General features: G+C 41.1%; 1 protein-coding gene across 2 annotated transcripts in view; it reads left to right on the top strand.

Moving 5' to 3' along the window:
* The window catches only part of TENM1 (teneurin transmembrane protein 1), a 347,960-nt gene that overhangs the window by 320,755 nt on the left and 13,059 nt on the right, over positions 1-14,146 (top strand). For both annotated transcript variants that reach the window (XM_072877199.1, XM_072877198.1), the window contains 3 exons: positions 303-813; positions 5,927-6,099; positions 8,407-8,642. In XM_072877199.1, coding sequence (XP_072733300.1) covers positions 303-813; positions 5,927-6,099; positions 8,407-8,642 — 920 coding nt within the window. The remainder of the gene's footprint in view (positions 1-302; positions 814-5,926; positions 6,100-8,406; positions 8,643-14,146) is intronic.

Raw genomic sequence — 14,146 nt, 5'->3', positions numbered from 1 at the left:
GGAATGAAACTTCAGGTGTCATGTTTTTTTTCTTTCACAATTTTGCCAGTAATGCTTTCCTGAGCAGCAGGATTTTGGCCTTAGCAAAAATGGTGTAAATTAGATAATTTGTATTCTTGTTTGTCTTCACTGACACTGATTTAGAATTGCACCAACCTTAGATAATATGGATTTAATTAGTTAGGAGAAGGTACTGTTTTATTGACCTGTAAATGATACTGAGGAGAAGCAGTGTGTCAGGCTATGAGGATCAGCTTAAACACGGACATTACAGATTACTCAAATTGCCATTTCTCCTCCAGGTGATGGTGGATATGCCAAAGATGCGAAGCTGAAAGCACCTTCTTCTCTAGCGGTCTCTCCTGATGACACACTGTATGTAGCAGACCTTGGCAATGTTCGCATCCGCGCAGTCAGCCGAAACAAGGCTCACCTCAGCGACACGAATATGTATGAGATTGCGTCGCCAGCGGACCAAGAACTGTATCAGTTCACCATCAACGGCACCCACCTGCACACACTGAACCTCATAACGAGGGACTACATTTACAATTTCACCTACAGCGGGGAAGGGGATATTGGCACCATCACCAGCAGCAATGGGAATTCGGTCCACATCCGCAGAGACACGAGTGGGCTGCCCCTGTGGGTCGTGGTGCCGGGGGGCCAGGTGTACTGGCTGACGATAAGCAGCAATGGGGTTCTGAAAAGAGTTTATGCCCAAGGCTACAACCTGGCTCTGATGACGTATCCTGGAAACACGGGGCTTTTAGCAACCAAAAGCGATGAAAACGGATGGACAACTGTGTATGAGTAAGTCCATGACATTAAATGCCTGATGTAAGGAACCCTATTTTAAATGAACATTGAATTTGTTCTAGTCAGTTCTAGTAATTTAAAAAGACACTCTGCTACTAACACTGCATGAGAAAGGACAAGTAGTGCTGTTGCACAAGCCTTTACAATGAAACACTACCATTTCTTAAGTGCCAAAGCCTGTCACATGTAAAAGCTCTGTATGTAGTGCCCATTAAGTGTAGCAGAAACTGCCTGAAATTATACTTCATTTGCATTTTATTATTGTGAATCTGTTTCTCTAAATGAAAATATGATTGTGGAATTTTTTGTAACTAAAGAAGTAGAGGCAAGTTGTGATATGAATCAGGAATTTGCAAAATTCCTGAGGAAGGCAAAAAGGGGAAAATTAGCATACGCATCAGAGAAGGGAGTGCTGCAAAGGAAATCGAGAATCTCAGTGGAAGGAATATTCAAAGACAAGAGTGGGCTTGTCTCTATCAGCCAGGGAAGAGGATATATAATAACAAAAGGATATGTTATAACAAAAGGCTATATGTAAGCGGAGTAGGAATGGCCTCGTAAGCAAGACGTTCAGGGGGCCTTTGACGGGACTTCTAAAGAGCAAGACAAGACAGTTAAAGATGCAGTCAGAACATGCCAGTGTGGTCCCAGAGAGAGAACAACTCAAGAGAAAGTTCATTTTTGATTTATAAAGAGGTGTGATCTATCAGGTTTTCTCATTACTTATAACTAATTGTCATAATCCCTGTTTGAGGATGTGACAAGTGATGGATGGAAATCATATGTTAACATTGCAGTATTAGTTCAGAGTCTTCGAGGAGGATAATAATGCCTTGCTTTCTGTGGAGCATAGGAGTTCATGGTCAAAAACTAAAATGAAAAGCCAGCCAGGTGAGATATGAACAGAAAACACATTGAAGAGAATTCAGTTACTGCATAAGTCACCTGGAGAGGTAGTTGAGTCACCATCATTACAGGTTTTTAGAATTATACTTTCTTAAAATGGAAGTAGGATAAAAGCAGAGAAAACTGCTGCCTAGTGCATGGGATTTTTTATTCAAGGGGATGTTTTTCCATCCAGCCCTCTATTATTCTGCCAAAGACTAAATTGATAGGGTGGACATAAGTATAAACCATTAGAGAGGGCAATTTTTTTACAATATGCGGGAAAATAAAACCATGTGGGGCCTTCCTGGTTCAGTTCTCATTATCAGGCGTCTATTGATACAAATGTAAATTATCTTGCAACAAGACAAAGCTCGCTCTTGTCCTGGTGCTGCTTAAACACTGATCTGAGTGTTACCTTTTATAAGCAGAACTGACTGAAAATATATGCTTCTTTGTAAATAATTTCAACACTGAGAGTGATCCATTTAAATCCCTACTTGAGGATGGCATCAATCCAGACCATGGACCAATGACACTTTCAAAAAGCCTTTACAGTAGCTCCAAGTCATGCCTATTCCTTCTTAAAATGCTCAGCACCATGCATTGTTGCAGGGCCTTGATGGTTAGAGCAGATTATTTTTAGTCATGTCGCTAGATTGCTTCTCAATCCCGGTTTTCTTCCTCTGTCCCATTGACATTGAGCATAAACCATTTCATACAATTATTGCTTGTTCCTGTTGTCTTCTGGCAAGTTGTTTGTTAAAGTATGACTCAAGCATAGTAAGATCTTTTAAAGGACTTCACCTGCTTGCGAGTGCCTCCCATTGTATGTAATACAGATTTCTTCACAAAGAGATACCTGTGCCTTGAAAGGATTGATATGATGTATATGATTAACACAAAGAAATTTTGCTAAATTAAACAGTTTTTCATACTTTCATAGCTTTAACTGCAGGCTAGGTAACACTGTCCGCCCTGATGCTTTGAGTTGTCCACTTCTGCCAGTCTAGATCAGTCAGTAGCAATTAACAGAATTACAGTTGTTAGCATTACAAAAACAACAGCAGAATTAAATAGTGAAGTCATGTCATTAATATTTATGTTCAGTCCGATATTTTAAGCCATCTTCATAATATATTACAAATTCCTGAATGGCTGATACACCGAATGTCACCCAATCTGCTGCAGTCAGAGGGCCAGTTGACTATGATCAGCACTGTGCTGAGTAGATGTGTTCAGGAGATGCTGCTCACCTTCTGCCATAAATAGGTCATGGGGTGTGATGGTCCTTAGCTATCCTCTGACCAGACATTATTTTCCAGACAGGTCACATTCTGAACTGACACCCGATTTCAGTTTGAAAATTAGATTTTTTTGAAGGGGTTACTTATATGTGTATTGCTTCCGAGTCCTATATGAACATAGTATTGGAGCTAAGAGAATTATCATATGAGCAACTTTCAAATTGCTTGGAATCATCTTCTCTGTTTAAGCTAGATTTGCATTCACATCCAGAAGTTCAGCCCATGGCACTGTCAAGCTGAAATAGGGATGAGTTTGTTTAACAACACGTATCACACATACTTGGGAATATGAGCAAAGATAATGAACTGTTCAGAACATCTACCTATATGTCAGATTCACTCACAGAGGGAAATTATTAAGAGGTAGAAAACCACCTACAAAAGTACTTGTCATCCATCTACTCTAATCTGATGGAATGGAAGTACTGAAAGAGCTCTTGCATAAAATTATAGCTAATGTACAATTTTCAGTCATCTAGTTTTTTTAATATTGTATCATTAAAGCCATGAAAGGGGAGGGGGAGCACTGGGCCTCTATTAAATCAAGGACAAGAAAACACCTGCAAGAAACAACTCTCTCTGAAAAAATTAATTAGACCGCTTTCCCTTTGAAATGATATAACTCTTAACTGTGCTACACATAGAAATGCAAATGGATTGTGAAGCTGTATCCCCAAGTGTGCATTTCAAATATTGGTGAGCACTTCCTCATGTGAGTACTGAAATCAATGCAATTATTTGCATGATTAAATGGTCACTGACATGATTAACAGTGGCATAACTGGGCCCCAAATTAACATTAAGAAATATGTCATGATTCTGCCCCTATTAGTATGGGTAGGACATTGCTCTGCAGGAATTGAGTCCCAGTGTGCTACTATTCATCATATGAAAGGTGGCAGAACCTGTCCGCGGAGGGCTGGGTTTCTTGGAGCAATCTGGAATAAAAAACCCCTTTAGATGGTTATGCTGTGGAATCGTGACTGAGACACTAATCTGCATGTGCTCCTTGAAGTCAGTGGGACCATCTACATGAGTAAGAGTCCATTGCCACGTGCTCCAGTCTCGTTGTAATTCAGTACCGTATCTGGCCAGCCATCCAGTAACAGTTTATCCCATTTTCAGCCACACAGGGAGTTTTGTGTCTCATCATCAGCACTACCAACGGCAAAACTGGATCCTTATCGAAGATGGATCCCGAGTCTTGCACACAAGTACATTCCAATAAACTGGCTGCATTTACGCCATAAAAATGCATGATTTGGGAATTTTTCTGTGCTACAGTAGAAAACCTAAATAACCTAGCAAGCTGTCATATCTGTTTGATCAAACAGTAAATGAAATATAACTGCCCAATGTTCATGGAGTTTTCGAATGATGAAAAGTAGTGATCTGAGTCCATTTTAATCACTGGGTGTGGCACCCAGTCAATTTGCACGGAGCCGGCATAAGGGTGGAATGTAAATAAGTTGCGTGATGTATGTGAGGGCAGTAGGAGGCGATTATATTGAGAGAGAGAGATTATATTGTATTTAACATTTGATTAATTTATTTGTCAAAAAACACAAGATGGTCACTAGTTCATTCTCCAGTGTTTCATTTGAAAAGAACAGCTGCTCTATTTTTCTTTTTTATATTGTGGGGAAGAGAAAAATTCTTGATTTTTTTCACCAACACTTCTTGTGACATATAGATTTTGTCTGACTAATTAGGGGGAAATAAAGATCCTAAGGAAATGATGCCAACACATTAAAGTGAAGGACATAGCCAGATCGTCTGCTGATGTGAATTGGAAGAGCTCCATTGGCGGCAGCAGAGCTTTGCCAGTTGATATACCAGCTGAGGATATGTTTTGTGAATGAGGAGAGACAGTTAATAAAACATGAAAACTTAATTATGCTTTCCTACCTGCACAAAGAGGCTTCTATTTTATGAACATGAGTTGGTTTTACTCATGCAAATACATCTGCAGCATCAGTGAGGTGTCTTGGATGTGTAACACATAAAAATGCGTTAGCATCAATAAGGTTTTTAAGATGGCAGGTATTAATACGAAACCATGTCAAGCACCAAACAATGTTGTGCATCGTTTTCGTGTGAACCATCAGAAAGAACAAATACATCTGTAGAACTTAAAAGAGCTGTTAGAAACACTGCTCCAGAGCTTTTGAATTAATTATTGACTTTTTCATAACATGGCCCGATTCACATAAAGTACCTTAAACGAAAAGAATTTCTTTAGCACTGATGAAATTTAGGTGAACTGAAATGCGGTGCTCTAGATTCTGGTGCTGTTACTTGTGATGAGAAGTTCCTGCTGATTTGAGTAGGCCCATGGGAAACGTAACACAAGAGTAAAAACCACGTAGGCAACTTAATCGCTGCAGATTTCAATCTAATTTTATCGCTATTGTTATGCTTTTGGTCCCCTTTTTAAATTCACTGTTCATATTATGTACTTCACACATCAGCAACAAAAGGCAGGTTTTGAGTGTTGCGGAATCTCAGAATTGGTTTGATTTAAACTTACGGGTAAGAAAATGCCTTTTTGGGGGTGAGCGGGTTGCCTGAATGCCGAGTGGCCTCCAGCGGCCGCCCGCCTGTACCGCAGCCCGGCGGGTTAAGCCCGACCGCCGGTGCGCAGAGCTGAAGCCCCTGGCAGGAGCTGAATGGTGTAGGTAGCACCTCATCCTATGCCCACCTGTATTTCATCCAGCACCGCTGAAAAAGAGTCTAAGCAGGAATTCGGATTAGGCAATGAACGCATTTTGAGTGTAAATGGACCAACTCTTACCTTTTTACTTATTGCGCAGTGTTGACAGCGCTTCTGCTTTTTTCCCTTTTTTTTTCTTTTAAGAGTATCTGCAAGACAGTAGTGATGTATTTTCATGGCTCTTTAACATCATGTCTTGCAGGTATGACTCCGATGGCCATCTGACCAACGCGACCTTCCCGACCGGGGAAGTCAGCAGTTTCCACAGCGATGTTGAAAAACTGACACGGGTGGAACTTGATACTTCAAACAGAGAGAATGTGATCACAGCCACGAACTTCTCAGCTACCTCTACAATATATACCTTAAAACAAGGTAACTAAAGCATTTCTGTTATTTCTTCCCTAATCATTATGTTTCAAACCCTAGACATTATTGCATTCTCACTGTTCACCAAAAAAAGACATTAGAATTGGTTCATTTGTTTCTTCCTTGCTTCAGTACAAATAGCGAGATACTACTTATAATTCTCCTGGGGTACCAATTAGAAACAAACCACAAGTGAATTCTTTTCCTCTTAGAAGAGTCCCATGGATAAATTCTAGTTACTGAAATCTCCGATGTCTCCAGGCTTTACGTGGTACTTTCTACTTCAGTATCTGGAGGACTTAGACTGACCTATAATACACTGAGCTTTGTTATTCTGAGATATACTGCCCAGAAGAGTGACATGCTCCACTGACATTTTAGCACTGAAATGCCTTGTTTGGCCAATGCTGTGAATTCTTTCTGGTAGTGCTGTGTCCTGGTGACAGCGCTTGTAGGAAGGAGGAAAGCATGACCCACGTCTGCTGGTGACTGCCTTGGGGATGAGATTTTGACTCAGCCCCTGTAGACACCACACTATTTCCCTGGCAATACCATATCTCTTGAGAAGAATTTACTCCCTGCCTAATGGAAGTGCCCCAGTGTCCTCCTCCAGATTTTGCAGATTCATCACCGTAGTTCTGGTTTTGTATAGTTTAATCGATCTGGGGTTTTTTCTCCTTGTTGATTTTTTTGTTGTCAATGGATTGCTCAGGCTTTGAGGGAGCAGATGCTGGGAAATAGCTCCTTGATTTCCTTCCAGGTCTGCTATAGAAAAGCTTTGTAACTCTGAGCAAATCACAGAACTCTACTTCCTCTCAGCTTTTGATCTCTAAGAAAAAAACAGGAAGAACTCACCTCACAAGATACTCACTCAGTCCTCTTCACTATTGCATTGCAGAGACAGCACTGAATAAGTGGAAAAAATTACATTATATTGTTGTATCGCCTGTTAGGCTTTGTCCAAGTGACCCCATCTGCCCTCTGCATGGTTGTATGTCTGTCCTTAAATCTGAAACCCCTCAAAGTTGGTCTGTTACCAAATTCTGTCTCAGGAAAGTGCTAGCACCCTATGGGCAGTGCCAGAAACGAACAGCTGTAGTTATTATACTTCTCAGATTTATGAATTCATATAATTTGCATATTTCCATATCTCTGTGAAACTATCACGAAGCACCCTGTGAACAACCGGTCAGACATGGTATCCTTACACCTGAGTCACAAAGTCTCGTTTAATGTAATGCCTATTACCTTCACTTTCTGACATACCCAACTATTTTCCACATATTCACGTCTCAAGAGCTGGACCAGTTACTTCTGTGTGGACCAGCATAAAAAAAAAAGGATGCTTCTCATAGCTGGTGTGAATTCAACTGCGTTTTAAGCGTGAGACTTTCACTTTGTCTCTTAGCGCTAAACATTCAGGCTCACGATCGAGTTGCTGAGCCACAGTAAGCTCCTGCGTGCATGTCCCTAGCCTGACCAAAGGCAAGGCAATGTGGCACAGCTCTGCCTGCAGCGGAGGCATTACGGTGCCAAGGCAGGAGGGAGGGAGCGTGCCGTGGCTGTACGCCTTTGCATCCTTTCAAGGGAGACCTGCTCCGGACCCTCTGTGTGCGTCTGCCCGTTTTGGGGAGGGGGAGGAGGCCGTGCTAGGTCATCCCCGCTGCCCTAAGAGCCCTCTGCGGCACGGTCCTGAGCCTCTGGAGCTGCTCGCTGTGCCACCGTTGCTGACCCGTTCATTTCTCTGCCAACAACCACTTCCCAGTGGGGCTCTTGCACCAGGCTTCAGGCTCGTGCCTGACCGTCACTGTGCCTCTACCCCCGTCCTGCTGCTAATGGGGAAGAGGAGGAGGTTTTAGCACAGTGGTAGAGGGAAAAGGGACAGAATGGGAGACTGGCCATCATCCTAGCCATTTTGAAAACAGCTTTCAAGCTTGACCTCAGATACTGATTGCAGTCGTTCAAGCAGTACACTATCCTGTTAACAGATCCCAATGTGCTAAAATCATCAGAATATCGGTAGTCAAAACGCAGCCTATGGGTTTAGACTTTTAAGTTGAAAGCAAAAACTCTTTATTCCTGCTGCAGGAAACCTTCACAATGGAAATCATCAGGCCAAGTGTAATAAAAAGCTCTTTAGACATGGGAAGGCCTGGAGGTTACAGGTTGCCAAAATCACCCTGCAGTTGGTGTACGTTCAGCTGTCTGTAACCTAGGGACAAACAAAGCCCTGTTGCACCAAACGTTTGCTTCATAGATCTGGACATCTGAACTTTTCTCTGTTCCCTGTTTTTGCTTGTTGTTTTTTGACAGATAACACGCAGAATATCTACCGGGTCAGCCCAGATGGGTCTCTGAGAGTCACCTTTGCCAGTGGAATGGAAATCACGCTTAACACAGAGCCTCATATTCTAGCAGGGGTTGTCAGCCCCACTTTAGGGAAGTGCAATATCTCCCTTCCTGGAGAGCATAACTCAAATCTCATTGAATGGAGGCAAAGGAGGGAGCAGACCAAAGGCAATATCTCCACGTTTGAGAGAAGGCTAAGGGTAAGACTTCCTCTTGTGTAAAGTGCAGTGTTCCCCTTGAAAGCCATTGAACTAAAATCATGTTGAAATGTTCTACTTTGTAAGAAGAGCAATGGAAAGTTTGTATCAATGGTGGGCCCCAGCCATGAATTTCAAAACCAAACTCCTCCGACAGTCGCAGGGGTGTTTGATCTCTGTTTGATTTTGGTTGTGAGGCTTGACCTCAAGACATAATTACTTTTTTTCCTTCTTCTTCTTTTTCAACTAAGAACTTAATTATGGCTTTGGAAGAAGCTGTGAGCAAAGGACAATGTGTAGTTACTCTGGCACAGCAGCAGAGTTGGAGCCATATTCTGCCTCTCTCAGATCTATCGACCCTCTTTCTTCTGGGGGAAATAAGAGGTGCCAGCCTCTGCCTGGGGCAGCGGGTCTCGCAGGGCACACCTCGGGTGTCCTGGCCAGTGTGTCTCCTGCAAGCCAGCGTGATGCAGAGCCTCCCTGTGCACCCAGACAGGCTGCTCTTCTGCCCTCTACCACATGCTCTCAAACGCCCTCACTCCCTCTGGCTGGGTTACACTATGGCTCTAACAAAGAATTGCTTTAACATGGCATCCATGGTTTATTTTTATCTGCGAGGAGAACTCGCAGATTACAATGACAGATGGTCAACGTTCAGCATTTAATTAGGTAACACTAAGGCTCAGAGGCTGCTACCTTGCAGAACAGTTTTTTTTACAAAATCAGTTCTGTTTCTCACATGAGTACCCCCTAAAGTGCCTGTACCAGTAGTACGACTGGGAATTTTGGCCTTAAAAATATTGCATTATTAACTACAGCCTTTCTGGATAGGTATTATCTCTGAAGGTGCATCTGTTAGCTCTGAAAATATACAGATGGTTATTAAAATCTCTGGATTGTCTTTTGGTTATGAGATACTATATACTTTTTTTAAAGTGTATTATCTGTTTGGTTTTCGACTGCTCTGATCAATCAAAAATGCAAGACTTGGATGATCTGGCCAGACTGGCCCCTGCATGTGAAACACCTGTTTGAAAGGACGTCTTTCAGATTCGACAGTCACAGTTACTTTATTAGGATCTTGCAAGTGGGGAAAAGCTTCATTTAGTTTTTGTTGCCCAGCTGCCTCCTCCCTAGCGTAGTGTGAGCCCTCATAGCCCTGTCCAGGGAGGCAGCTGAACTTATTACAGCGGCAAACGTGTGTTAAGATGGCAGGATCCAAACTATAGCCTCCATGGCTCACGTTACCTAAACAATTGGTTTTTGTGTGATTTTGTGCTTAAATAACTGTTTGGCACATTTTTCTCTAAGGATCTTAAGTAATAAAATCTTAAACAGAAAGGATGTAGTCAGTCATCTATTCTGCTTACATTGCCAGGGCCAAGTTGTTCATGACAGTTATATTTAATGTAAGTACTTCATCCTGCACAGTTTTCCTATTATACGGTTTATATTTTCTATTGTTGAAATTGATTGCAGGTTCTTTTAATTCATTTTCACTTGCTTCTGCATGATCCTTAATATTGCCTGCCAAAAAAAGGGAGGTAATTCACAAATTGGTCAGAATTAAATGGATTCTGGCTGGAGGCATAAAATGTTCATTGAAATACTGCAACACTGAAGCTATCCAGAGCTCAACTGATTGACCTGCCTCTGGCTCAGTCTGTTGGTGCACGGAACCACTCGTGTACTCCTCCTTCTCCTCCTTCACCTTCATCCAGTGAGAGGATGGAAGGTGAAGGTGAAGAAGTGTAAGAATGATTTTGATGTGCTGCTGTCTTATATTCTCTGTCCTTCCAAAAGTATCCACTAGCATCACAGCAGTTGACCATTGCGTTGTTATTTCTGTAAGTTGTGTCTTTTTATACCTACCCAAGATCAAGGGGGCTTATGGATTGTCACTGTCTACTCAGAAGGACGAGTCAGCTGCCCGTATTACCATGTTTTCCTCTCCCTTGACTGTACTGAGCTCTAGGACCATCTGTCTGAGGGCTGTCTGAGGGAACCTAGTGGGATAGCGCAGTAAACGAGGATTTGATAGTGGAAAGGAGGAGAAATATTCTGCGCATGGGATACACCATGCACATAGACACGAGAGAACGGGACAAATGGACTATCGAGGCTGTTACTGCCAATAAGAAGGACATTGGAGGACAGGTGAAATACATGGGTCCTGGAGTTCAGCTTTAGCACTGAGAAGTTTGCTGATGGAGCAGGGAGTTGGTGGAGGTGGAAGGAGCTGGAACAGTGCAGCTGGCAAGGAAGGCAAAGGAGCGGCAGAATTTAGGTGATTAGAGGAAATATGCAGGACAGCAGGAGCAAGACTACCATCATATAGTGTGTTTGAAGCAGTATGCCAAATAATGAAAGGGATTTAGGGCCTACTGTTGACAGATCCTTGAGCACTGCTGGGAAAAAAGGTGTAGCATCATTAGAAGCCCTTATGCTGGGTGAGGTTCTGGTGAGACCTTCTGAAAACTTCTAGTGAGTTATATTTTAAAAATAAAGTTTTTAAACACTTAATATGCCATGACTGGCATAATAGGAAGTGTGTTAGAAAGCTTGCAATGTAGGGCAGAAAGAACTATGGTGAACTTTGAAAATATATGTAAAGAAAAGCTCTGGGGATTGGACCAGTTCTCGATGGAAATGAACTTGCAGGAGCCCTCAGTTAAAGAAAAAAACCAGCACAATTGGAAGAATTTTCTGAGAAAAAAAAAAAAAGACATAGAAATAAGGTTTAAAGATGTTACTTGGAGATCAGTCCTGATCCTGTCATTGAAACAAACGGCTTTGAGTGCCAAGAGGTATAAATTAGAAGGCAGGTAACTGGGGATGAGATAAAGGATGACCTAGTTGAAGAGAAGAAAGCTTTTCCTTCTCTGCCTGGTCCTAACATTTTTAATTCTTAATCGCAATTAGCATCCATCCTGAAAGCATGTCATTCTATTAGTGTTATTTCCAGTTTTGGAAAGAGGCCACTGTTAGCACGTTCTGAATAATGCTGTAAAGGATGTGTTTTAAAAAGTGGGATTTTTGCATGGTGCGAATTCTCTGCTCTAGAAATAGAGCAGAAGTGAGTAAGTTAACTGAAATGCTAGAACAGACATCTAACTTTATCTCAGTATCTAAATCAATGTGGGAAACAGGAATTAATCACAGGTTTCCTTTAAGTGCAGAACTGCCTGCCCTGGCGCTTCTTGAAAGTACATAAAACAGTCTGTAGGCATGTATGCATTTTGTATTAATAATAAATCTGTGTACAATCAGGCATTTTAACATCAATCTTAATCTAGCAAGGCTTCTTTTTTATCAATTGAACTGCTATTTTAATTGACATCTAAAAATGAAGCAAAGGCTGTTGTTAAAACCAATGAGCATGATGCATAGTAATATACTAATTAGAATGCAGCTCTGTTTCCTCCTGTCTTTTGCATAACTTAGAGGAACTTGGCATTGGATGCAGTCCAGGTTTTATTACGAAATTGAAAACTGAATGCTTGGCCAGTCTTACTTATTTTTGCCTTTTTTTTTTTTAAAATAACAAAAAAAGGAAGTAAATCACTGGCCTCAATTCAAAAGTCCTGCAGATAGCTTTGACAGCTATGTTTATTATTGCATTTAGCAAATGATCTCCCTTTATTTACCAGTCTTACAGCAAGTTCTAATGATAGGACCAGATCCTCTGCCAGTGTGTCTCAGTTTACGTTGACTCAAATCAAAACACAGACAAGGAAATGATACAATCATCTCATCTGATTTGCACATTGTAGGCAGTTTAGGTTTGAGAATGAAAGTCAAAAGAAGTGCACGTTTATGTGATTATTTACACTGCAAAATTTCTAGCTATAAAACTAATGGAAGTAGAGTCAACGAATGTTTAAAAATATATAATAAATATATCTTTTTATGCACTACTAACATTATTATTGAAGTCAGCTGAATTTTCTCCCTATTTTCATCGGCTGAAATTCTGACCTGACATTGCTTTCAAAAACCAGTTTTTCCTGGCTTGTAACAGAACACGAGCTCCAGCCTCTCGCAGGGGCTCCTTACTACGTTGTATGTACGTTGGAGGAGTCGTCTTTAAGATGCCACTGGGATGTGAAATCAGCTTTTCAGTGACAACGTTGAAATGAGGCCTGCTACCCATGTGTCGTCCTGTCTTGCCTTGAGAAGGGCGTTAAATTTAACTTAAATCTAATATAAGAAAGTAAACAAATGAGACATAAAATGTGGAATATAAGGGAAGTAATGGCATCCACCCAAACCTTATTTTAACTCTGCTTTCAAATACCGCTGCTATCCACTTCGCTGCTAATTCTGCCTCAGTTTGGTTTTCATTCTTATTTGTTGTATCGTCCCTGAAATTTAGATTGCAAGCAATTTGTATTCAAGACTTTCCTTTCTCCTAGCTGCATTCTACAATAATAATAATACTAGCAATAAGAACATTAAATATGTACATAGACAGTAAATTAATATGAGCCAGGGTATATCCCCTGCTTGCTTTTCAGTTATTTTACCACCAAGAGGATTTGTTTTCAGAAATTGCAAGAAGTTTGCAGAGAAATATATTATAATAAACTTAATCCATCAGACTGTATACAAGTAAATATAGTTGAACTGAGCGTCACATTTTACTTGGGCTCCTTAACTATCATTAGAGCATAAATTGTAATAGTTACAGCAGTCTACAGGGGTATATAGGTATTTTACAGCTATTGTAAATGAACGCTATTAAAGTTAGACATGTGTGTATATAAAACCCCAGGAATGGTAGTTGAAGAAAGAACACCTGCTTCTTCTAGATTTTCAAATTATTTTGTATCTAAAAACAGAAAGGGGAAAGAAAAAAAAGTTCTTTCTAATCACTACCACCATATGATCACAGCTTGAATTATTAAACAGGTATTCTTAACCATTTACTTTACGGCTGTGCCTCCAGGTCTCAGTGAGGAGCAAGCACTGTGCTGTGCACTGTGCTAACACCTGCGCTGATATCATCTCTGCTGTAAGGAATTTATTAATTGGAATAGATTAATACAAGTGATTAGATAAAATGCAGTAGATTAATACAATGAGCGCTTTGAGCATTGATCTGAAAAAGACAAGTCAATGAACAATGTCTTATGGTTCCCTAAATTATATCTCTGATTTAAATGGAGTTTAATAGTGATTGCCCAGTGACTGAATGTGGTAAGGAGGAAGATGACGAAAGCACTGGATAAATATATTTTGTCTTCATGAATCTGGCTCAGCTTTGAACTTGATTTCGAATTGAGAATTGGGCTGCCCCTCTGCATTTTCCTGTTGGACCATAAATGTTAACAGCTCGTAGCACAGTCACTCTGTTAGTCTGTCCGACACAGGGAGTTTAACAAATGTTGCGGGTCCCAAATGTGGTGAGAGAGCTGCCGGAAGGATTATGGCTGGCACCAGGCACCGCTGCCGCTGGCTTTCACGAGCTCTGGGAGTGGGGTGGTTCTGTGAAGAAGGATGAGGGT

Source organism: Ciconia boyciana, chromosome 12 (genome assembly GCF_034638445.1).
Source record: "Ciconia boyciana chromosome 12, ASM3463844v1, whole genome shotgun sequence".
In the NCBI taxonomy this organism is placed as follows: domain Eukaryota; kingdom Metazoa; phylum Chordata; class Aves; order Ciconiiformes; family Ciconiidae; genus Ciconia; species Ciconia boyciana.
Note: the sequence above shows the minus strand (reverse complement) of the source record. Positions and strands in the feature narration are given on the sequence as shown.